Here is a 27,017-nt window from a genome sequence, read left to right as displayed (position 1 = left end):
TTAAATGAAAGAAGGAAGAAATAAGAATAAAATTTATAAATGTACCTGATTTGAAAGGAAAGATATAATAATTATGTTTTTATGGAATCATGACTATATTGTCCTTTTATCATATATATATTGTTAATTTAAACAATGAAATGAAAAAATTTGTACTATTAAATCACACTTATGATTGACCAGAATTGATTATATCTCATTAAATATATTGATATTTAAGTAAACATAGTATGCAGAGTTGATATAACCATATGAAAAGGAACACACCTTTATTTGCTATACGTTGCGTTGTTAATTACCTGAAGCAAACAAGCACATTTCCTACCAATTCACCTCCTTTCCTTCCTCTTAAAGACTAAAATGACAGACACAAAAAAAGTATGTACCTTAAATAATGGAAAAAAGAAGTTAACATGATACTTTTATGACTTTTTTTTAAAAGAACTGAGTTTGCTCAGGAATATCAGAATGACTCGAACATGCCAACCAATTTAATCCATTAAAAGAAGTTGAGATGAATTAAAAGAAGTTGGACCTATCAGTTTAAAAGGATTAAAGATGAGACAGGTTAAATTGAATTGAATTTTTATTAAACACTTTCATAAAATGTTTGGTTAAATATAGATTTAAATGTACTTTAGTTATTTATAGTTTTGTGAATGTATATAATTTTTATTTTTATAAAAAACTATAAAGGTGAATAATTACAATGTTAATTATGTGGGATATGAATAGTAGCGTTTAATTATAAGTTTTTAAATTGTCATTCGAAAGAGTACGTTGCTAAAAATTAGATGGTATATTATGTTTTACTGAAATTGCTCAATTTTAAAAATTTAAGTGATCAAATGTACTTCTAAACTTTCTTTATGAACAAAAAATGTATATTAAGAAAAGTGTATTTGAGAATTAAGTATAAGATTTTATCAAATTATTATAAACTTTTTTGTTCTATTATTTTATATTATATTTATTTAACTTGTGATGGTAAATTAAAAAATTGAAAAATAAGACGAGTATGACAATATTTTTGTAACTGTAAGATTGAATTTATTTGAAATTACTTAACTATCTGTTCTTTCTATTATCTAACTCAGTCTACAATCTATTAAATATGAATTGGATTTAAATTTTCAAGTTAATTTTAGAACGAGTCCAACCAATCTGAATTTTGCAGTTTCAAAAAAATTGCATTATTCACTACTGAATTTGGACGATCTGTTTGCCAATGCTTAGGGAGCAGAACCAATAATTTTATTTATTTCTGGAAAATAGCTACTTTTTCTCCGCTTCTACTACCTCAATTGCTTGAACGTTCGATATACAACCAAGAATTTTTTTGGCATGAAACAAAAATGGAGAGAGTAATAAAAAGGGGAGGGGGAATCACACTTTTATTTCCAAAATAAATAACTTGTTGGGTGGCTTTTACACTTTACTGTACAAACTTCATAATCATAAGTATCAAAACAACCTAAGTAATTTCTTCCCCTAAAACAATTTTGAATGAAAAAAATGAGTAACAAGAAACACCAAAGACAAGCAATCAACCCCTACATAATTAACACCAAGCAACTCTTCAACAAAGAAAGAACCTAAATATCTTTATTTAATTTCTACCTTTCACTTGTTAAAAGAAAACTCATGCTGTCCTTTCACTTCCATATGTTCAATTTCTTACTGCAAAAAACAGATAGCAAGCTCCCTGAGATATAAAACGCATAAGAATGTCAAATGCACGGAGCAGACAGACGGTGAAGTGTACTTTAAAAATCAGAACAACTGAACTGCCATCTTGAGTTTGTTCTGTTTCCATTTTGGTAACTTGTAAAATTCCGTCTTAGCCATCCCTAATTTCTCTTGGAACTCCGCAGGTGACAAATAAGCCTGTCCATGAAGGTCAACCAAGTCAGAACTAACATGAAATAAAGCTTGGTTATTTGATGCAATTTCCAAAGAATGAAGGGGGAAAACAGAAATGAGAAACACGCAAGATGATGCTACATTAAATCTAGTTGTTTTCATTATACCTCTCGTTTAGTAACGTCAATATCTGTTACAGGATCTGTAGATTCTGTGTTAATGCGATCATGTGGGTAAACTGGGAGACTTTCATCATCTTCAGCTTCACCCTCTTTCACATCCTCCTCTATGGTAAGGGATTCTATTCTCCTGCTCATAGAAGCCCCCTCGGCAATTATCTCGGGGTTTGATATGGCGGTAACTAAACTCACTTCATATCATAACAATACAAAAAGGGAAAAGGCATTTTGTATCAGAAATATTCAAACACTAACATTAAATATCAATGCACTCATCTACTGCATACCTTTTTGGGATCGAGGAATCAAATTTTCTCGAGCTGATGGTTGTTCAAAACTAGAAGTAAGATGAGATATGGCTGAAAGTTTAGGTGCCGGTTTTGCTGTATCCTGTGCCCCAGATTTTGGGTACAGTTTTCTAACCATTGGAGGTGGAGTTGAAAGGTTCCTAGTATTTGTGTTCTCAAAAGTAGCTGCTAGTGCATTAAAGGCTGGAGATCTGCCCCTCACACGAACACGATCAGGACTGACCGACATGCTGCGGGAACGCTGAGAATCTGGCGCACCACCAGACCTTCCCCCATAAGATACGGATGATCTTCGTTTATGTTTCTGATAATGTATTAGATATTCAATAACCAAGCAGATATAACATGTTAGATCTATAACTTATGTCTTAATCTATTGCCAACTCAGACGCCTACTCATATGAAGGATCAACGCCCATTTCACATCCTTCAATAGTTGAATTCAGCAATAAGAATTCAATATATAGTTCAGTCAACCAAGTCCAGTTCACTTCATAACTAATTTTATTGAATGTAGCTACAAAAAATCGCGTGTTTACAAGTTTCTCGAAGGCTTGCAGCAATAAAATGAGATTAGGCCACAATTCTAGAAAACAGAAACAAATTACTGTTTCTTTTTCAATTATAAAAAATCTGAACTCATTTATAGATGCATTAGTTATTCATCTGTTATATCCTTAAGTTGTTGTAAAGTTTATTAGCAGCGTAAATCACATTCATTGATGAAAAAATTACTTTATTGAATTACAGAGAATGCCATTAAATAACAATTACTTAATCTAAGGAGTACTTTTAAAATAAAATTTAAGTTTATGACATTATTAATTAAAATTCATTAATTTATTTTCATTGGTGGAAAATATTTATTTCTTTTAAATAAAGAACCAAAAGTATGATCATTAATTTCCAGCAATGACTCTTGGTAGACTCATTTCAAAACCTTATGGCACTCTTCAGTATTTCTTTATCATTATTTTAGTATTATTTTAGTTTTACGACAGGAGGTTCTTCAAACATTTGTCTTCTCCAAGTTTGAACTTTGATCCTCTCGGAGTAGAACTGGATTAAGAAATTATGGGGCCTTACATAAACGTTATGTCTAATCTAATCTAATATCATTCACCAATATTTACTCTGTTCTTCTAGTTTTCTCAACAGTAAAGTAACTTGATGACAAAATTTATAAGCTAGTAAATCTAACATTTCAATCTATAAATAAAGTAACTAATCTATTCAATTTATCTTCAAACATTAAACTTTACTTATGAAATTTAATTATAAGAAAACCATTTCACAAATAACAACAATTACATGTTTTCTTTTGACAGAATAACAGTAAAAAATTATACTATGGGTGGGAAAGCAAGTTGATATGTTAGCCCACCACTAATTTGGCGAGATGGGTTGATACTTTTAGTTTAACTATAATTTTTAACTAAAAGCTAAAATAAAAAAAATGTTTAAATATTTTTTTCATTATATTATTTAAAATATAAATACACAATAGCATAACTTGAATTATTAACATTTAAAAATTATGTTTTAATCATTAATCATTAATTATAATATGAAGAGTAATTTTACATATAAAGATAATAATTCTTTGAATTTCTTTAATTAGAGATATTAAATAACCAATTAAAGATTTTAAAATATTTATTTAATGAAGTGTATTTATAATAATAATAAAAAATTATCGGAATAGCACGCCAACCTGAAGAACTATGACGAGTTAGTTCACCTTACCCTGTTAAGTTTAATATTTCTAATCAAGTAGTTATTTCTTTTATTTATTTTTAATACCTTTAATCATGGAATTAAATCAAGATCACCAATATCAAAATAATTACCAAATCTTAAAATACTTTGCCAGATTAATAATTTTTTAATTCATGCTCATCCAAAGGTTTACATTTCTGTGATTCAAAAAGAAACCAAATCAGAAAATTGAAACATATAGAAAGGGGTACAATTAGAATATCATACAGTAAAGTGTGTGCTTAGTTCAACTTATAAAAGTAATTATTTTTTTATCTTCATTTTAGACAGCTTTTGAAAAAAATATATTATTTTTCAAAGATTAAGCTAAAACAAGCACGGACTAAGAAAGTTTTGTGATAAATGGTTAGAAAATATAACTAGAATAGAAAAATTATATCAATGGGATAATTTTTTAATATAAAATTTTCCCACTAGATTGTATTAGTAGTGTGAGATTTAGATGGTTTGCATAAAGTTTTTGGTTCAAACTTTGACACCGTTTTTGTATATCAATGGGATAATTTTGTAATATAAAATTTTCCCACTAGAGTGTATTAGTGGTGTGAAATTTAGATGGATTTGCATAAAGTTTTTGGTTCAAACTTTGACACCGTCTTTGTATATCAAAAGAGGGACGGGGGGACCTGCTAACAAGGAACAATGGGATAAATAGACAGAATTCTGTTGGATAGAATTATCTCACTCGTGACATCTATCAAAGATTAATGCGATCATTCCTCACTCTTCAGTAAAAATGTTATTCTGTAATAAAGGAAGCAAAGAAAATATTACTTACAAGTACAAGTGCCGCTCCCCCACTTTTGACGATTGCAAGCTTCCTCTGAAACGAGTTTCCCAGCATCTACCATAAACAAGGAATTATTTATTATAGTAGCCAAAAAGTATAGGACTATTTGAGGTCATATGTATACATCGAAAAACTTACTGTGGATTTTGCAGACTCCCATTTAAAAAAGCGAGTAAAGAAAGGTGGCTCGTTACCTTCCTTGACAACATATATTGGAGCTTCACGAGATAATTTTTCTAGAAGAAAATCATGCTCAAGAAATTTCTGTACAATTCCAAAGAATAAGTTAAAAATTGCATACCTGGTTTCAGAAATACTAGAACGTAAAATACATTGAAACTGCTTTATAGTATTCTAATAATGATAGAAAGAGTTGTGTTGTGATAGTTAAACTTAAATCAATATTAAAAATTGAAAAAACCTAAAAGAACATTAACCTAGTGGTAAGATGTTTGACTTATAATGTAACTCTATATTAGACTGCTAGTCACTAAATTAATCTAGAATGTCTATGGCTTCCAGGAAAAGCAAAACTAGTTATACCTCACCAATTGTTAGAGCCTGCATTCTACCCTTTGCGTCAACCTGCTGGCCAAGCCAGACGAAGATTTCAGAGTGACAATCCAAGATGTAAATATCTTCTGTCATCAAATCATCCTGGGAAAAGTTGTATATCTCTTTCACCTGCAAACATTACTTCAGATTAATGCACTGCAGAACAAATTCAAATTTTTGCATCTTCACAAGCAAAGCGTAAGACATAGCAATAAGATTTTATTGGGGATGAAATCACACCCCAGTTTAATTCACCATCTAGATCCATCTCAAATTAGCAAAGATGATCAATAACACACTGACCAGTCTTTCAGTCAGCATTCCACATCCACAGCTAGTCTTCAAAGAAGCCAAGATGACCATAACCACTTTGCAGAAAGATTATGTCCTAGGTCCTAACATGATGCTTTTACATGGATCAGATCAGATTGTTTCGTTCTTTTTTGCCAATCATTATTATGTCAACTACTCATTATATAAGTTTGACTATTTTGATATCAAGTGTTATACCACGTCACATCTAATTAAGTCCTCAGACACATAATGTAATTATTATAACTTAATGAAAACCAAAGAAAGCATCTTTCTAGCCTCAGATTTGAGTAACAGCAGTGTGGTTGCTAAAAAATGTCTTCTAAAATAGTATATTATCCAAAGTTTTTTAACCTTTCACTGGCCATATTCTTGTTGGTTTTCCTAGCTTTTTTTTCAATCCTATGGAATCACTGTTGAAAATGGACCCTGTCATTGAGTGTTTAAATACAAGGGGGGGCAACTTAAAAGTTAAAATGTCGTAATAAAATATTGAGATAGGCAAAAACTTCTTTAACATGCCTTCACACCATAACTCGGAATATTCCAAAATCATGATATCAACAGATCAGCGGGTGTACACACCTTTAAATTTCCTGCACATTGGTCAGGCAGGCAGGGAAAGAAGCCATCACAAACATGTCAGTCATTTGCCTTTAAGAAGATAAGGAACTGGGGATGGAGAAGGTAAATCTGTTCAGCCAACAAAAAATTAGTTCCTACCTTTTGAGAAGTCGCAAGAAACTAGGTGAGGGTCACTTTCTTCATCCCTCGCGATCTTTTGACCGGGGTATTCTGATTTTCCGCCCAACAAATCCCAAAACAGTTCCGATTCTACGCCTTCCTTATGTGATTTGCTTTGTAAATCCGGCTACAGTCAATTGGCAAGCATATGTTTTGATTAATAAACAGTGATGTATATTTTTTATATAGACATAGTTCGCAGGATGGGTAATGTGGCTTGGCCGATAACACCTGCCTGGACCAAACCCAGGACCTGAACCTAAGAGGAATTATTGGTAGCCCTAACGGCAAGTTTATAAATAACCAGCATAGTTAACCATTTTCAACATGCAAAAATAGACTATGTTTGCCCAAAGAACCTTTTGGTCTTTGATTTGGACATATCACATTTTCCACATTAAACATATTTCAGGACATAACGGACCTTAATCAAATCCAGCATTCTGTCAAGAAGCTCTTGATCATCTGAAGTTGCTAAACCTCCAGACCAAGTAAAAACAGTGGACCCGCTATGAAGTATGTAACAATAAGTGGAATTCAAGGAGGAAGCAACCTGGTTGACAAAAGGAATAGGAAAATTATTATTTAAAGAGAATGGTATTTTTACAACTCGTATAGTCTGTGTAGTTGTACAATATTTATCTTTTCGGCCCAATAATAAAAAATTATTTAATTTTAGTCCCTATAAATATTATTTTAATCCTTTTTAGTCTCTATAAATACTATATTTAGTCTTCCTTCTATCAATTAAAGTCATAGGAATTAAAAGAGATTAAAAAATAGCATACATAAGAAAAAGGACGAGTTTTAAGTACACGGACCAAAAGATAAAATTTATTTATAGGGTTCAAATCAATAATTTTTAACTTTAAATAAAATCTGTATAATTTAAAAGAAGAGAGTTTGAAATACCCATAAAAGTAAAGTTGATAGAGATAGCTGCTATAAACAGACAAAATGACATACTGGTTCAACTTGTATAGCTTGCATATTGTCTGGGCCAAAGCCCTGGATGCGGAATAATGCAACACCATCCTCGCTGTATGTCGCATCTGGAATTTCCTTCTCTGCAATGTAATTCTTGTATCCATCACTAAGTCCACCCTGATAGACAATTAAAATACATGACCAGTATTAAACAAAACAATTATATTCATAAAAAATAAGTTTTTTTCTTAGTTAACCCAATACCAGAATCCCACAAACCTTGAAAACAATACAGCTTTGCAGGATGGCATGAAATTGAATTGGTTCACTGCCTTCATAGATACGAACCTTCAATTAATTACACACGGATACTATCAATAGGGATACAAGCAAACAAGACAAAAATCTATCAGCAAATTGAATATAACACATTCAAAGAAAAATTACCAGGGAAGGAAGAAACTTCATTGACTCAACCATTTTGCTTGCTAGAGAAAGAGCTGAAGCCCTCTCTTCCTAATTTCAACAAAGAAAGATTCTGTAAGGAATGGAGGCAAACACATTTATTCAAGGCTTTCTGGTCCCTAGAGTTCCCAATGTTGAGTACAGTGTAATGAAATGTATAAGTAAATACTAATACAGTTTCAATTCCAGTAGAATATTTTGCAGTCAGATTTTCTGCTTTGCTTACATAAAAGATAGCATTATAAACACACAAGTGAAAATAGTAGAATAAAGCTCTTTAAATTTTTCACCTCAACACTAGCCTTTCCAATCCATGTTCCTATAAGATGCTCTTCCTTATCTTCTCCAGGATATGAATATTGAAAGATGTAGCAATCTCCATTGTAAAATTTTGACTGATCAGTGGCTGGAAGAAGAATCTTATCCTTGCCATTAACACGCCAAACCTGTGTGTAGTTATGTTAAAGCTCTTCTTAACAACACAAACAAATAAGCAAGAGAAATTTACTACTCTGAAATTACAATTAGTCAAACCAAATAAGGAGAAGTACAGAACATATCGTTTGAAACCCACATAGGATATCACATGTTTAAGAAACAAAAGAAAATATTGGCCAGCATGTCAACTACAATCATTCATAAAGTCTGGAAACTACTTTCACCTTCTTGCCTTAAATCTCAACCATAGTTTTGATGTAAATTTCATAAACTCTGTTAAAGGACTTATTACTGCAGTAGTTAGGCCATGGTCCTAAGATATGGAACCTGTATTCCAAAAATTGAAAAATAGAGACACATGGACCATGGAGGACAGAAAGAGGGAGAGGTCATTATGCTAAGTGGAAGCTTGAATGTGATCCATAAGGAGGCTGCAGATATGGTGATTGTGATTAATTAGAAGAGAGAAGGAATTGGGAGCTTGGACAAATTTCGAGAAGGAATGGAAGGAAGTTGTATTCCACAGCTATTTCTCTTTGCTTTCCTCTTATCTTAGGGTTATATTAAAAATGTGTTCCTCATGAAATTGTTTTCAAGTTCTTAATTGAGAAACTCCACATTTTGGTTCCTACATGGAAAAATGTTTACAAATCGGTCCTTACCATTTGCAAAGTTTATAACAACACTAAATGTTTATTGAGTTGACGAACGTTTGTTGAATTGATTCCTACTATCATACAAGACAAAAGTTTGACAAGTCAGCAAACATCTTACACCATTATGGCTTCAGAAAATAGTAGGAAACTATTCATAAACACTTTTTTCATGTAGGAATCAAAATTTAGAATTTTTCATATAGGCACCAAAACGAAAAATGATGTTAAGTATAGGTACCCAATTTTCAATATAACCTTTATCATTCCATATTCTATACATTCATTGTTTCTGATATACTTGTAAGTTTTCACATTGATTTTAGTAGCTAATAGCTCATATTTCACTCAATGGGACTTTACTGGTCTGTATTCTTTTACATAAAATTCTTAAATCCTAACAGTGGAATGTGGGAAATTCCTTGTACTCGTTATGCAAAAATATATTATGTTGAATTGCTTTTTCCATACTTAATCAGGTTAGACCAAATACCAAATGAGAAAAAGAAATCATTTACAGTCGATCATCATCTAATTAAATTATTAAAAAATGGCCTAAATAAGATTTTGGTCCCTATATTCTATCTATTTGATTTTTGGTCCATCAAGGATCAATACCTTAGTAAAAAGAAACTATAGGAGGAACCGATCCTTCATGGAGAATAGGGACCACTAGCTTAATGGGTAGAAAATATAGGACCAAAACTAAAATCAGAGGAAAATATAAGAACCTTGACTTTCACGACAGGTATCAAAACCCAAAGTGTCAACAAGATTAGCTAAATCCCTAATTTATTTCTTCCTTACTGATTCTCCTATAATTTCTCTACAGTATATACTTGAATAGATTGGAACAGCCGAATTACTAGTTTTATTTCATTAATTGACAAATTTGAATTGCTATAAATTAGTTATGTATTGGACAAAGTTTCCTTGTATAGTTATAGGCAAAGTTTTCATGTATAACTTCAAAATTCTTATTAAATTGGATTATCTCAGTGATGAGAGGCATTCAGTCATTCTTAGGAGCTTTCGCGTTTGCACTTTTCAACCCCGATTTCTCTTGGGTTATTGTTTAGTGTTCAAATTCTTAAAATTTTGTTTGGTGGGAATTTATTCCTCTCAAATAATCATGTCTGGAGAAAAGTTGTATAGTACGATTCAATGGGAAAAATTATTTAGCTGAGAATTCCAGTTCAAAAAGTTTGTGAAATGGCAGGAACTTGTGACAACATGTTGATGGGTCTAATCCAGCTCCCAAAGACAACTCGAAACTTCAAAAATGGTCGGCTGAATATCAGATTCAATTGAACCACATATGGTGGGCAATCTAACATCATTTTCTACAACAAAAGAAATATGGGAATATTTGAAACTGATCTATAACCAATACAATAGTGCACCTCACTTTCGGTTGGAGTTGGAGATTGAAAATTTCATCCAAGGAAATTTTGACTCTTGAGCACTAAGATTTAGGTTTCCTGAATCTGTGGAGTGCAGACGTGATAAATTCCTTGATGATATTGTTATTACTAGTTCAAATCTTGTATTGATTCAACAACTATAACATCTTACTTTTCTTTTCATACAAAGGTATATTTCTTGGGTTTGGAAGTTCAAAACATTTTTGCTAGTATTCTCTTTACCAACACAAAAACACTCAAGAGTTAGTCACTTTGGCTGGATTGCAAGACACCACTTTTGTCCAAACTCCTATGGAAGTGAATGTGAAGCAAGTTGGTTGATCCTTCTCTATATCGTCCATTGGTTGGTAGCCTCAATCATTTGACTATTAGTTTCCTTATTCTTGCTTGTGTTGCTCCGCAAGTTAGTTAATTTATGTAATCTCCTCGTTTTTGGCATTTGCTTGTTCACCAAATAGTTGGATACCTACAAGGTAGTCTTGGTTAAGGTCTTTACTTCCCTTATTCGTCTCCTATTCAATTGGTTGCTTACAGTAATTTTGACAAGGCTAGTTGTGTTTCTGGTTGGTGTATAGTTGTTGGTCTTTCTCTTATTTCTTGGAAGAATAAGAAACAACCTCGAGCTTTTGAATTTTGTACCGAGTTTGAATATTTGGCTATGTCCTTTACTTATTTTGAGATTGTTTAGCTTTGTAGGTTATTGGAAGAACTTGGGTTTCCTCAACAAGAGGCTACTTCTTGTTATGCTAACAATACTAATGCTATCCAACTTGCAAGCGAATGTAGCAAGGTGGATTATCACTATATTTATCAATCCTATGATGCCCACCTCTTTTGTCTTCCTCGTGTCTCCACCGATCTTCAAATTGCTTATACCTTTACTAAGGCTCTATCTCGATCTTGCTATCAGTTTTTGGCGGAAGATTGATGCTTCAAGATCCACCATCATCAATTTGCGGTGGGGGTGTCAACAGGATTAGCTAAATCCCTAATTTATTTCTTCCTTGTTGATTCCCCTATAATTTTTTTATAATTTACGGTGATTAACCCTAACGATTCTATCACGGACTTGAGGTCCGAACAAATAGATTTGCACAAATTTGAATAGTCGTAAACTAGTCATGTATCAGACAAAGTTTCCTTGTATAGATATAGGTAAAGTTTTCTTGTATAATGTTAAAGATTCTTAGATTTTTATTAAATACAAACTTGGTACAAAGTAAAGAAAATGAAGGGACTTAATACCAAAGAATAAGATTGTAGGATAAAATACAAATGAATATAAACTATTGGAAGAAATATCTCATTCAAATAAAACAAAATGATAATAATTTGATTAAGTATTAATATGTAGCAGATAAATCGCAAAGGATCATAGATTTTTATTTTACGTCCAATTTGTGGAGGAAGTGTCATGTTGCTTATTCTACATTAAACCTTTTCCTATTCTATATTTATTTCTCTCATAAAATGTTAAGCATCTACTGAATTAGTTCTAAATCAAATCTAAACCAGTCTAATACTCTAGGTTTCACATTATCCTATCATGAGATAGAATACAGCTCTTAACCTCAAGCGCATTCAGTTGCATTGTATGCCTCTCATTGTGATGACCATCTTTGGAATGGGAGACCAGTGGAGTATTATGGATACAGTGATTGTGATTCCAAAAGATTCTTTCAATATAAGAAATCAATTAGATAAGGGATATAAGACCACAGAAAATTTAAACTTAATACCAACAAAAGTTACATCAAGAGATTTCAATTTCGTGAATTATTTATTGTATACAAATTAGTCGAGTACCTGCAAATTTCCTGTGCAATCTATGTAGGGTTGAGGTTCTTCTTTTACAGGTTCAGATTTTAGGAGACCCTTGACATCCAATCCTTGACGTTTTAGAAGTGCTAGAAAGTTACAAAAAAGGGAGAGAATTACAAGAACATGATGAAAGCCGGGAAAATGTTGCTGACAAAATCAATTTAAAGGTGAAGAAACATATTCAGTTCAACGACAAAACATAAAATTTAATTAAAACTACCTGCTACCTTGCCACGACCCTCTTCAGACATTACTTGAGTTGTCTGAGGCCAAGAATCAAACTTGGACTTGAACATTACTGTTTCAAATCCTTCAATTACACGAATTATATGGGACTTTGGTCGACCAGCGCCACTTACTAACTTCTGTTTTTTAGTCCACAAAAATTCAAGAGTCATTCGAAGTCAGAGAATATGTTCAACAATACTAAGAAAGAAACAAGAGATGTTACTTCTGCAGCTCCGCTTGCACTTTTTCTTTCATCAAGAGATGTGTTTCTTCCCATCCATGCAAACACTTCCAATCCACAATCTATAATATAGCATTTGTTTGTCTCCAGCATTTCCTTTGTCAAAGAATCAGTTTCTACAGGTTCTGTCTTCCCCTTGTCAACACTGGAAAAGTTATAATTTCACAATAACTAGAGCAACATAGAATTTTCCATTTCAGTATAATAAATAAATTTCATATATGTAATTAGCATTATTTTCATAGTCTCAGAATTACATACAACTTTGGGTAGAAAGAATAGTAAATTTATAATAGTCTTACGTTGATAAACACCATAAGTTTTCAGAAGGCAAAGAAAACAATAGGTAAAAAATTAAACAAAATATATATTTAAACATAAGCAAACTGCATCCAAGTATCGTTTGATAAAAAAGTGAAAGGAATATACTGACTGCAAATATAAATGAAAAAACAGGTGGAAAAACGGAAAAACATATTACCAAAGTAGCTTTGGAGGATGAGAATCAGCAGACTTATCGTCATCACTGACTGTTTTCCGTGGAAGAGGAGCAAAGCCCCCAAAGCAACCCCAAAATTCTCCAGTTTCAGAATCAGACATCAACTTTCCATCCTCTGCAAGAAATTCAAGCATATATATCCAATTAGTGATGTTAAGCAATCATCTTGAATCTGTAAAATATACTTACACTTACCAATGGAAGCTATCTCGCATTTCCCATCATGGTAGGTATCCTTAATAAACTGTACAACTTCCAATGCTTTAGCCCTTTCTTGAATACATGAATTGGAACCATTAAATTGGAAAATTTTGGACTCAGTATCCAGAATAAAAATATCATCATGGTTTAGTGAAGATCGAGCAAATGGAACCTATAACCAACACAAATAGCTAATCAACAAGTAGAAAATAAAGTTTACATATGTGGTGTTGTATACAGTATGCACAATAATAATATACAAGACTCAAACATCAATGAGTCAAAGCAAGAAGAATAAGGTCAAACTTGCCTCTTTGACATGTACCACATGTTTCCCTTTGCATACAAACAACCGTATTGTATGTTCTTCAGCCTCAACATGTTTAAAACCAGAGGAAACTCCACCTTCTTGAGGTATGATGCATGGTTTGAAATAAGAAAGGAACTTTTCAGTCTCATGGCCTTGTACTTCACGATACTGAACAGCCCGTCCTCCCAGGGCTGCATCCAACTCGACTGTCTTGATGGCTGCAACACCAGCTTCATCCTATTTTATATTTGTGATTATCAGTGAGAAAATGAGTCGAGGAAGACTATATAATATCAAATAAAAATAATTGGAGGTGGTAGCAATATATAAACAGCAAAACTTACCTGACTGGTCTTTTTACCAAGCCAATAATGGATATCATAACGCAGAGCACCACTTTTTGAAGCAGTTGTCTACATGGAGAGGATAAGCAAAAAGAAAATTTTGATGTTCATGAAAAACATTAATGCATACCTGATGCAGGAAGCAAAATAAACTAAAGAAAAGTAAAAACTACCCGACTAATATTTATCTGCAAAATATCAAATAATGAAGAATAACGTAAATCCAACAAAAAAGTTATACCAAGGAAGATATTGAGACTTGAACCAAAGATCTCAAATTTTTATTTTGGCGGGAGGAAAACAAATTTGATATGGTAAAGAAGCCAACAATCTCTTTTTAGAGAAAACCACATACTTATACATTTGAGAGAAAATAATATATTTCCTAAACGCATGCAATCATACTTTAAACCATTCTGTACCGAAAGTTCCCAAACAGAAGTTCCTACTAAAGAACGACTGGCCAAGCTATCCAGATTCTCTACTAAAAATAATATATTTCTTAAATTAAATGCATGTAATCATTCTTTTCACCTCTATCGTATTACTTTATTGTCAAGATATGTCTACTAATCAAAAGATTTGATTATGTAAATCTCTAAGCTTCTAGTTTTCCCATCCGATGCATGTAACTAGTCTCTCTAGCTAAAATTGGAATTGTTGACTATCCCAAGAAGAAGAAGAAAAAGATGTCAAACATAAATATGCTCACATTTTAGTCCTGCGAGTGGAGTGGTTCATGTACACCAACATTTGTGTGCATACTAAGAAAAAACTTCATAACCAGAACTTCATCAACCAAGAGACAGAATCAGTTAGCATTCTTATTTACCATTAGATGGATGAGTGTTCTCAATCACTTCATGTCTTATAGAAGGCAACAATCGTCTCAAGTCTGACTAGTTCATGATAAACTTTGTCTAATTCTTCTAGCCATGTAGAACTATACTTCTTCTAAAACTAAGGTGTTACAACGTGAAATGGTAAAATAAGAATACAAAAATTAAATAATTTAGTTACTATAAGCAAGAGAGCTACACACACAGTTGTAATAAATATAGAAGTATTTGATAATATACATAACCCTGCCTAGACCCCATAATAGTGACCAAAAAATTAATAATAGTGGGAGCCTCATGCCCAGGACCTGATTATTCACATGAACCCTGACACTATTTTTACATTTGCAGGTATTAAAGGCATAGAGTTTACATTTTTTTATCGGTAAATGTTAGTTTTTGTTAGCAAGAAGATTCAAGTCTCTCCCCTCCAATTTTACCACCAAGACAACCTTATATATCTCCTAAAGCATAGAGTTTACATGATGAATGTTCTACAAAGAAAAATAAAATAAAAACACCAAAGTCATTATCATATGGTATTGCATATTGTTTTGATTCATCATTGATATATAATCAATATAGTCCTTATAAGACTTGGGTAGTCCTCATATTATAAGCTAATTTTTTTAAATTGAGTTATGCTTCAAGCGCAAATTCTAATATGGTATTAAAACCAACCAAAATTCTATCTCAATACAATTTGCATCATGTGAACGATAGGTAAGTCCATATAATACAGAAATAAAATAAAAAAATACGAGCTTCTTGCGACAGGGGTTACCAACTGGAGGCTAGGAATGAGAATCATTTGGAAAATATTGCTTACCTTCAAGATCATATAGGAATCCCCAGTGAAAAACTTTCCATAAGATGACTGAGGGATGGGAACTGGATTAAAATTCTCAATACGCCATATTTCAAGTCCACTGTATATGGTCAAGGAGAACAATGCAGAAATCTAATGAAGCAGCGGCAACCTTGAATGAATTGTCAAGATGAAAATATGATAATAGTTAAACAGCAAGATAATTATTGTTAGCTAGTGCAGGATACGCCTTTTGGCCAGCTCCCTTGAAAGCTGGATCCAAATCTCTCATAGAAACGGACATACTGCTCTTCTACTATTTGGTCTTCCACAGCCTAGCTTGAATATAGAAAACAATTACCCTGAAAGAAAGCCCTGTAGAAAGGAAATATCTAATTGATCCAGGGTGGGTGTAAGAAGAAAATGAAAAGGCTTCCACTAATTTTTTTCAACTAGGAAAATCTGGCTCAGAATAACTTTATGAAGACAAATTGATTTACTGATGATACAAGTGGTTACAATTAATGTGCTCAACACTAGATTTACCATTCACTCACAAAACTCACAGAATTAACTTACATATATTCATGTTCCACAAATTTTCACATGTATAGGAATACATTCTTAAGCGTGTCAACAACTTACTCACTCATAGCTGTTTAAAGTGAAAAAGGAGTATAAAAATAAATCTCTTATGCTTGTTGCTGGTAAAAACAGTCATATCCTAATATCTAGTTGGTATAACCTCGTTAAATGCCAAAGTGCTCCAATCCCATTTTCCTTATCGATTACCTTACCTAATTATTTTCAAGGGGAATATGCCTTTAGCTTTGGAAAGTGCATTTTCAGTGATCAAATAATAAGTCCTCGTTAATGCTGACTGACTTAAAATATTTTGTATCACGTTTATTCAAAACAGAACACACGCACAAATCTTCAGAGGCACATGCAGTAAAGACAACGTACAGAATTTGCCTGAAACATCTAACCCAAACAGTTTTAATGAGAGAATGACATTTAAAGGAAGAGTGGTTTCGGGAAATTTGTCAGCTAGTAATAATATCAATTGAAAGAGAGAAAATGTCTGGGTATACATAAATTAATCTACGGGTTTCGTATGAATGCAAGCATAACAAGTAATAACAAGCTCAATTCCACAAATATATAAAAGAACTTTTTACTTAAGTTCACCTGTTTTATCCTTAAAGTTTCGCCAATGTGCAATTTTACTCCTTAAATTTTTTTTATCCCAGATTTCTTCAATTAACTTCTTAAAATTTAGCAATTTTTATTCACTATTAAATTATATATTAACAGTAGGCCCTAATTATTTAATTTTAGGAAACTTAAGTCAATCCCTGTCTTGAAGTAGGAAGTTGGTTTCTGATAAAAATGAGCTTAAAAGGAGCAAACAGGGAAGCCAAAGTTCAAAAAAGGAGGTATGGAAGATGTTGCATTGAAGTGATTAATTCTGTGATAAGTGCTACAATCGAGCCACTGCAAGCTGGATAGAAGGAATGTCAATGAGGTGGTGGAGATAACGGTGTATTTTGATGGTTTTGTAGGCCGCAGTTAATAAAAAAAAAAAAGAGTCTATCTCTGCCATTAAAATTTATCAGAATCAAAACTGCACATTCTCTAAAACAGATATCCTTACAATTTTCAAACTTCGAAATCCTCTATTTGAACAACAATAACAAAAAGCAAAATCCAGGAAAAAAAAAACTAGTATACACTAAAAGCAGCGAAACAAACAATGAATCGCATTCCGATTTCCAGGCTTTATACCTGGAATTTCAAAAATTCATGAAACTAAGTAGGAGAAAAAAAAAACACTCAAAACTCGATATGAGGGGAACCAAAAAGACTAGGAAAAATTAACAATTGAATTCAATTTCATTGACACAAAAGTCCCTTGTCCTTAGCCTCTTTCAAGTACAATTTTCTGGCCTTCAATTATTGTTCGAGCAAAATGTCAATGCCTTAAAATGCCATCAATATTTAATTAAATTAAATGCGAGAGGAGAGTTGAGAATTTGAATAGAATGCAATTGCGAATTGCGCAGTCGTAAATGAAACACAGTTTCAAAATAATGAGAGGAGGAAATGGAATTCAAATGCGTGGGCGAGGCAAAGGTGAAACAATGAACACAAGTACCTTGTAACCAAGCAATGACCTAGGCGAGAAAGTTCATTCTGTCGTTTCTCTTCTTCCGCTTTGGTTTCAGTGGGTAAATAGCGAACATGCATGTAAACTAGTTTGTTTAATTTCAAAGTTCTGTTTCCTTGAGTAGGTTCTAGATTTATTTTTTTTTAAAAATGATTTTGTTATTTATTTATTTTATTTAATTTTAATTTTAAGGAGAAGAGAGAATAGGGTAAAGGAAAGGAAAGGAAAGGGATGATGCGAGAAAGACTGGTGAATGGCTGGTGATGCAGCAAGCTGACCTCCGCATTGCGAGGATTAGACGCGGAAAAGAGATAAACCTGGAAAACAAGAGTTCTCATCACCCAATTCCCATGCCAATTGTCTTACTTACTGTCTTATTCATTCATGCAATGCAACTCCCATTTTCACTATACTACACTAGGATTTTAGATTATGTAATATAATAATACTATTTTATATTTCTATTCTTTCAATGTTAATATGAACCTTAATTATTTTACTGTAACTTTAATTTATAATATCAGTACCTACAGTAGGAAATAAATTTTTTCAGCAATATTTATAGCAAAAAATAAGAAGAAATAAAATTAACTTGTTTATAAATTATTAAAAGTCATATTTTTTATTAATAATCTACATAGTAGCTCATAAGTTAATTTTGTTTAAAAGCTGATTTTATTTTGTTTACCTGTAATTACTCAGAAAGAAGTTTTCCCTGACTGAATTTTTAAAAGTATAATGATAAAATAAATTAGCTTGGTAAAATAGTTACTAGAATTGTAAAATATCAATTAAATTAGTCTTTGAAATTACGATAATTGGTTATAGTATTTCCAAATTAAATAAAAAAAATTAACAAATAATCTCTAAAAAAATTAAAGTAGTTCTTTATTATTAGTCGGTATCATCTAACAATATTGAATAGACTAGATTCCTAAGCATGCTTACATAATTAAAAAGGTTTAGTCTCTAATTAATTATGCATTTTTCATTATTTTAGAGGATTACTACAACAACATTTTCTCAATGGTAGATAAAAACTAATAATAATAATAATAATAATTTTACAATATTTCAATTACTTTTTTAGGTAAGTGAGGAACTGAAATTACAAAAAGAGTCATGATATATTGACATCCTCTTATAGTAACACACATTTGACGATGCAGACATGGTAATGACGTGATAAAGTGAGATTGCGCGTGAAGGAGTAATGCGAATTTTAAAATAGGATAAAAAGGAATATATTACATCGGTTCTTAAAAATAACCGGTGTAATTTTTTTTTTACTCAGAATGACCCATATTACATCGGTTAAGCCATATAAACGATATAATATATGACCCATATTAAAAAAATGATTTTTTTTTCATAAAGAGTGGTGGGTCATAAATGTCACATAGGTAACCACTTACAAATATACGGGTAACTAGTTTTGCATGTGCAAGTATATGTGGAGGAACCTGTGGCTAGGTAACCAGTTATGGTAAGGTTATTACATCGGTTAAGTCATCTAACCGATGTAATATATGATTTTTACATCGGTTAAGTCATCTAACCGATGTAATATATGATTTTTATTAAAAAAAAATTCATGAAGAGTGGGTGGCCATAAACGTCACATAAGTAATCACTTACACACGGGTAACTAGTTTTGTGTGTGCCAGTATATGTGGAGGAACCTGTGGCTCAGTAGTTCTGGTAGGGTTATTACACCGGTTAAATCATCTAATCGATGTAATATATGGTTCTTATTAAAAAAAAATAATCATGAAGAGTGGGTGACCATAAACGTCACATAAGTAACCACTTACACACACAAGTAACCAGTTTTGCATGCGTCACATAAGTAACCACTTACCGACACATAAATAACCAGTTTTGCGTGTATTGTAGGTCATATATTATATTATAGAGTCACTGTCACATTCTCACCAAATATCATGTCTGCCGCATTAATTAGTGTCACACACAAACGATGTCAAGTCTATGTTAATGAAAGATGGTGTTAATAAAACGTTTTTATTACAAAAGAAAAATATGCGTATGTATAGTTATTAATCACTCAAGAACCAAACACTTGACATATCAATCCGACCCGACCCTTTTAACGACTAATAACGCGTTAACTAAATTAATGTATTGATCATTTAAAGTTTCAAAAACTATGTAATATTTTCTTAATTAAACTATTATTTCAATTTTAAGACAAATAACTGATAATTAATAATAATAATGTTTTTAATTCACTACAACAAAATAAATTTTTACGGACAATTATTTGCTGGCCATTTTTTTTCTATAGCCAGAAAATTTATTCTTTGATTCAAAAATTTAACCCCTAAAAGCGTTTTTTTTAATTTATTATCAATTGCCAATATTTACTTGGTCAATTTTCCTTTGAGGACCTTCGAGAGATTTTTCTTTTACTTTGAATCATTTTTAGGATTGCATCAAAATCACTTAATCGATTGGCACCAAAAGTCATTGTAGTGGTTATTTTACTAATTTCAGGTACCAATTTAACTAACTAATGCAATTTCAATAATTAAATTGGTGATTCGCCAATTTATATATTTTAAACTTCTAAATATATCGCGTGTTCATGACCACAGTATAGTCCTCCAAAAGCATACATTGGTTACGGCTTTAGTCGTTTAAAACATTTAATGATTAAAACATATATTTTTGCTGGTACTTTATTCTTAGAAAATTGTCAAAAATATTTCCCAAATATTAGTCATGTTGCCAATACAATATATAATTTTTTTTACCACATTTAGTCATTTGGTAGTATTTTAAGTAATTTACTAGTTTTATATTTTTGCAATATTTAAAAGATTAATAACACTTAAAAAAATCATTAAATAAAAATTAATTTTAGATAAAAAAAATAATTCATCATACATACTATTTTAAATACTAAAAATTATTAGTATATCAAGTAATTTCTATTATTAATAAAATTTATAAACTAGTTTCTAAATTGGTATTTAATTACCTAAATCAAATGGTATCGAATTACATATTAATTTAGAAACTACACTGCAAAAAATCATTAATTAAAAGTTATCGTTAGAGATCACAAAAAATTAATTGTTATATTCACTAAATTTGATACTATTTTAGAGAGTAAAAAAATTATTATTATCTAAATTAATATCTAATTCGATACCATTTTTAAATATCTAAATTAATTTTTAAATTGGTATCTAATTAATTAGCTACCAATGTTTTAGTTATAATTTTTTTTTAGTTTCTAAAATAATATATATCTAATTTAGTCAATATAACTAATTATTTTTTTGTCTCTAAACTAAGTTTTTATTTAATGATTTTGGGTTAGTTTATAAATTTTATTAATAATAAAAATTACTTTAGATATCAATAATTTTTTTAGTCCTAATTTAGTTAATATAGTGATTAATTATTTTTTATTTCTAAAATTGATTTTTATTTAATAATTTTCTTGCAGTGTAATATGTTGATAATTTAAAACATTAATATTATGAACTAATTTGTAATAAAAAAATTGAATAAAAATTTTCGGGGGTAATACGTGATAAGAAAATATAATTAATAATAGGAAAGAAAACACAAGATTAAAACACTACAAAGAAACATGTATGTTGTGGTGGTTATTTTCATATAAAGTGGTGTTTATAACCGCCACAATATACGTGTGTGGCGATACGTAGTTGAGAACCGTTGTAGCATACGTCATATAATACATTATATAAAGTGACAGTTTTAAGTGTGTAATTTATGTCAGTAATAAATGTCGTAATTTTGAAACTGGGTAAATCAATTTCAGTGTATACAACGACAGTTTTAAACGTCACTTAATACATTATAATATGACGCTTAGAATAATCATTACAATTGTAATTCAAGTATTAAATATTTAATTTTATTTTTAATATTTTTAATAATTTATTCAATTCTGTTTTATAATTTAATTTCATAATATTATTTAATTTCATATTGTAATTAAATTTCAACACACAATTAAATTTTATAATGTAGTTAAATTATAACATAAACTAATTTCATAATATAATTATACTTCATAATAAAATTAAAATTGATAAATACAATAATTAAAATATGACTTCATTCATTCATTGAGAGAACAAAGTTGATAATGTCAAACTAATCCAAACAACAAGTAAATTAAATTGTCAAAATATCAATTGTTTCATTTTTTAACATATTACAACTGAAGTCTATAGTCCTAATTTTTCTTGTTGCCTTCACTTGATCCTATAATATTTTGGTTTGGCGATGAAGCACCACTTCCAACATCCAGTTCCTGAAATAAATTAAAATATGTTTAAGTTATTAAGACAACATTAGCTAATCAACTTTTTCCTAGATAAAATTGGAAGCAATGATCAATATTCTGAAGCCAAAAACAATGTGTAAACATCAACAATGTATAATCACTTAGAACCAAAACTGATATGGTAGGGAATGTGCAGTGAATGTGCAGGGAATTATGAACGAATTAATCACTTAGAACCAAAACTGATATTGCATGGAATGTGCAGGGAATTATACAAGCGATGAATGTGAATAGTTGTAGTTTCCATATTTCAAACCAATAAAGAACACAAAAATGTGCAGGAAATTGCAAGGAATTATACATCTATAAAGCAACAAAGAAGAGAAAAAATGGGGCAGATAATGTGCAGGGAATTATACATCTATAAGGCAACTCTCCAAAAATCTAAAATTGTTAAGCCTATGAACAATTTAATCAGTTAGAACCAATCAACAATTCTCTAAAACCTCAAAATAATTCATGTTCCAGATTTATAATTGGTTTCTGATCAGTGACCATATATATCCATGACAACGTTATGATTATCCAAAACAGTATATATCCATGGCAGAGGTTACCTAAAACAATTACTCAATTCAACATAAGCAAGCAAATCAGAGGTTCAAAAGTGATCATAATAATTAGAAATTACCCCAATCTCCATAACTCCATCATTAACATAAGTGTCATTCTTCCTCTTGTGTGTGATCTTCCACATTCAGCTCACCCAATATTCCCACCAATCTCAATTTTCTATATGTTCCAAAAAGGATAATATAATTACAAAAATTCATACTATATTATAATTCAAATATATATTATAATTGAAAGTGTTCCTACTAGGGAGATGGGACCTAGAGAACTATTGAAGTCTTCTTCTCCTTCCTTCGGTCGGGCAGGTGGCTGGGTGATGAACTGGGATCCTTCTCGTCCTCCTGCTTATCCTTCGGCACTCGGGACTCGGTCGTCGGGTGAACACCGGATGGTGGGGGTACCTGCGAAGGCACTCCGACGCTCAAGTCAGTAAAGCGGGTGGTTAGCTCTCAGGTAGGTGAACAGTAATAATGACATACCTTACTCCTTGAAATGCGTGCTATTTATATTATTCTAGTGGACCTACCTTGTTGGGCCCGTTTATCGAGGTGGATACCGCTTAGGGTTGCATTACCTAATTCTTGATGATGGATTAGCTTCACTGATCTCGGTTTGAGCGTTAATTGTAATGGGGTTCGGCCATCGGCCAAATTCCCATGGTAAGGGTCGGTCATCGGCCAAATACCTGTGGTCTTCGGCCGTCTAAGTTAAGTCTTCTAAGGTCTCGGCCTCTCGGTCGTTCGGCCAAGTCTCCAAAGGTCTTGACCTCTTGGTCTCTCGGTCAGGTTGACTAGGCATCGGGCAGGCAGGTGGGTCCCAACCTCGCCCAGTGCCGATACAGAAAGAGCTACAGATAAGTAAATATACCAAATTATCCTTTCTTCTTGACAATGACATAGCACCACCAGTGTGAGGAATAATCCGTTTCTTCTTTATATCTCTATTCCTATTACAAAATTTCTACAAAGTGAAATGAAATCAGTTTTAGAAAATTTAAAATCAAGCTTAGTGTAAATATACCAAATGAAAAGTATGTACCATTGTGGAAGGCTTCAGACAATAATCAACAAATATAGCCCAATGTTCCATACTAAGCCCATCTGGAACATTCTTTATCAGGTCATTTCTACTTAACAGTGGGTCATAAAATTCATTCCAAAGCTCGCATCTATACTCCCTTCACAGTTTGCCAATTTTGAACATAACATATATTTTAGTGAAATCTTCATGTACCTTGAAGCAAAAACGATTCTTCAAATAATACAATAGTTAGTCCATATATATATATATATATATATATATATATATATATATTCAAAAAACGAAATAAGAATGTACATATTTAATGTTGTATTGAGTTTAGTGTTAATTACCTTAAGTGTGCTCTCTCATACAATATTCTTGTAAGTATCAGGCACAATGACCAACTTTTCAAAACTTATAGAAAACAATATATGATTTCCTTCTAGTTGTCCACAAACTCCAACAAGAAAATCACATGCTTCTCCAATTGGTTGAAAGTTGTCATCACAGTTGACAACCACACGTAATCTAGTGGGCAAGTTATGAGCATCCGTAACCTTGAACTTCTTTTTTTAGTAACTCCATGCTCTTCTATTAAGTACAATACATTAAGGTATCTGCATTAAAAGTAATTAAATGAAAAGAAAAACACAACATTAGAATTATATATCTTTATCTATAGTATCGATAAACCAATAGTGGTTTGACTGCCTGTCTTTTTTTGGTGGCACCCTTAGATTCAAATTCTGATGTATGCGGTTGTGCATGCTGAGGGGTATGTGGTTCTGTAGACATAGATGTATGTGGTTGTGCAGACGCAGATGTATGTGGTTGTGCAGATGCAGATGTATGTGGTTGTACAGACATATTTATATGCAGCTAAGCAGATTTTAAGATTTGTGGTTCAGTAGACTTAGTTTGTGGGTGTGCTGCTGATTCAAAAGTAGGTTATGAAGATTTTGAGATTTGTGGTGGTGTATATGCAGATGCTTGTGGTAATGGAGATCCAAAATGTGGTTGACCAGATTCAATTATTTGTTGGCTTGTACTTTGAGACGTGTCATTAAGTTGAACATAGTTCCACACAGATGTGTCTGAACTATTTCCACCAATTTCCTTAAGCAAGTTCTTAATCCTCTTAGGCCTGTGCATATTTGTACATAAAAAGGAAAGAATAAAGTACAAAAACAAAAATAAGATATAACAGTGCATATTAAAGTACATAATCAAATACATGTGCAACTGACAATAACCATACATGTGTAGTTTTATTAACAGTGCAGTTGGACCAAGCTTATTATTAATCTGGCATTAACTCATTTTCATGGATTTTGTGATCACTGTTGTCCTCATTTAATAATTCATCATCTTCATCATCCCTAAAAGATGGCAAATGTTCAGACTCACTGAAAAGTTGATTTAAGTCTTGTTGTGGACATGGTTCCAATTCAAAAACTTCATTATCTCCTTCTCCTATATCATACAAGTCTCGTGATTTCAAATGGACAACAATTTTCCAATCTTTATTGACTTCATCATAACATAATATGCCATTTCAACCTATGAAGCTTCAATACATGGATCATGCTCCTCACGATTTCCCATGTGAATTAATCTTGAAAAATTAATAGAAATAAAACCCCGCAGATCCTTTCTAAACCCTCTATCCCTTGTGGTGACAGTCCATTTACATTTTAACAATATCACTTTAAAATGACGATAGTAATTAAGCTCAATTATAACTTCTAGTTTCCCATAATATGCCAAATTTGCTTCCCTAATGTTTTGATCAGCTCTACTTGAAACACATGATGTTGATGAAGTTAACAAAACTCCACTATTTTGGGTTTTTAATCCATGATTTTCGGTCTTATACATGCCATGACATAGATTCAGTTGTCTTAGAACTCATAAACGACCGTTGCAATCTCGCATTTAATGGAAAGTAACGCAAGAGTTTTGCATATTGTTTCTTATCTTTATCTTTGCACTTATACTTTTTGCACCATTGACATTCTTCTAAGCTTTCATTTTCTTCACTCCGAATATAGCATGCAATCTTTTGGACAATCTGGTATTTTGACATAATAAAGACCAAGTTTGTTAATCACTTTCTTGGCCTCATAAAATGAGTTAGGAAACTTAGCATGTTCAAATGCGTCCTTTAGCATGTCTAGAATCATGGTCATTGCTTTATCACTCATTCTACACATGCATTTTATATGATACAACTTTAACATGAATGATAACTTTGAATACTTTGTACTACCTTCAAACAATGGTTCGTTATTGTCCTTCAACAACGCGTCAAAGTTTGTATTTCCTTCACCATGCAACATTATCTTATACACCATCATCTTGAGTACCCTCATCAATGTGATCATCGTCGTGCTCCACAAACCCAAATGCATCATTCAACATGTCTCCATTGAATTATGAGATTCTATGAAATCTTCAATGACATGTGCACTTGTAACAGTCACAGACTCATTTCCACTTGGTCCTTCGCCGTGCATATACCAAGTTTGGTAGTTTTGAGGAAAAGTAGGACATGTTAAGTGTTCTTGAACTACATCCCTTATTTGCCCCTTTTTGAAACCACAATTTGAACACAGACACTTTATGGTAGCACCATTAGCATGTCCAAATGCAAATTCCAAAAATTCATTCAAATCATTTGCATATTGGTGTTTCGTGGTTTAGAAATCCAACTTTTATCAATTGGCATGACTACAAAATAAAACACCATAACAAAAAATTACTTATATAAATGTGTTAATGAAGACTTTTTACGACAAGTGCACCACGTTGTTAGAAGTAATAATTGTCCCTAAGGACGAATATCGTCCCACAAGGAACAATTGACTATTCAAGTACAGTATTCACTAAATATAGAGACAGAATAATAAAAGTTGGTTGAGAATTGTTATAATGACAAGAATTAACAAGAAAACAAATCAAAGAGTAATTGCTTCAATTGGAAAAATAGGGATTGAGTTTCATCTCTTTCACTCTCATGTATTTTGATTAGCATGTTAACATTAAGTTCTTTGATTGAAATTGATGACCATAGAAAATTCATTTATATCGATATCTCGAATATAAAATTCTTAAGAATATTTCCTAAATATCGATGTCTCGCATACTTATAAAAACAACTTAGAATCACACTCAGACG

At 31.7% G+C, this 27,017-nt stretch overlaps 1 protein-coding gene across 5 annotated transcripts; it reads right to left on the bottom strand.

Annotated features, from left to right (window-relative positions):
• Positions 1–1,364: 1,364 nt before the first annotated feature.
• VLN5 (actin filament bundling protein P-115-ABP protein) lies at positions 1,365–18,264 on the bottom strand. Of its 5 annotated transcripts, XM_068607906.2 has the most exons (24): positions 17,887–18,264; positions 15,977–16,103; positions 15,750–15,849; positions 14,082–14,150; positions 13,738–13,974; positions 13,422–13,599; positions 13,209–13,341; positions 12,710–12,872; positions 12,479–12,623; positions 12,244–12,344; positions 8,213–8,368; positions 7,905–7,973; positions 7,737–7,805; positions 7,497–7,634; positions 6,955–7,083; positions 6,510–6,657; positions 6,372–6,382; positions 5,463–5,603; positions 5,058–5,183; positions 4,908–4,973; positions 2,330–2,654; positions 2,031–2,233; positions 1,766–1,887; positions 1,579–1,680 (listed from the first exon to the last, which is right to left on the bottom strand). In XM_068607906.2, exons 2-23 carry the CDS (start codon positions 16,030–16,032, stop codon positions 1,774–1,776), a joined length of 2,877 nt encoding a protein of 958 aa, XP_068464007.1. In that variant the 5' UTR covers positions 16,033–16,103; positions 17,887–18,264; the 3' UTR covers positions 1,579–1,680; positions 1,766–1,773. The 5 variants fall into 5 exon arrangements, 3 of the variants coding, with proteins under 3 accessions (XP_068464006.1, XP_090156915.1, XP_068464007.1); XR_016519763.1 differs by lacking the exon at positions 6,372–6,382 and having other exon boundaries at positions 1,365–1,680; XM_068607905.2 differs by having other exon boundaries at positions 1,365–1,887.
• Positions 18,265–27,017: the final 8,753 nt, after the last annotated feature.

Source organism: Phaseolus vulgaris, chromosome 3 (assembly GCF_051622355.1).
Source record: "Phaseolus vulgaris cultivar YP4 chromosome 3, ASM5162235v1, whole genome shotgun sequence".
Classification (NCBI taxonomy): domain Eukaryota; kingdom Viridiplantae; phylum Streptophyta; class Magnoliopsida; order Fabales; family Fabaceae; genus Phaseolus; species Phaseolus vulgaris.
The sequence above is the reverse complement of the archived record's forward strand: the minus strand, read 5'-3'. Positions and strand labels throughout refer to the sequence as shown.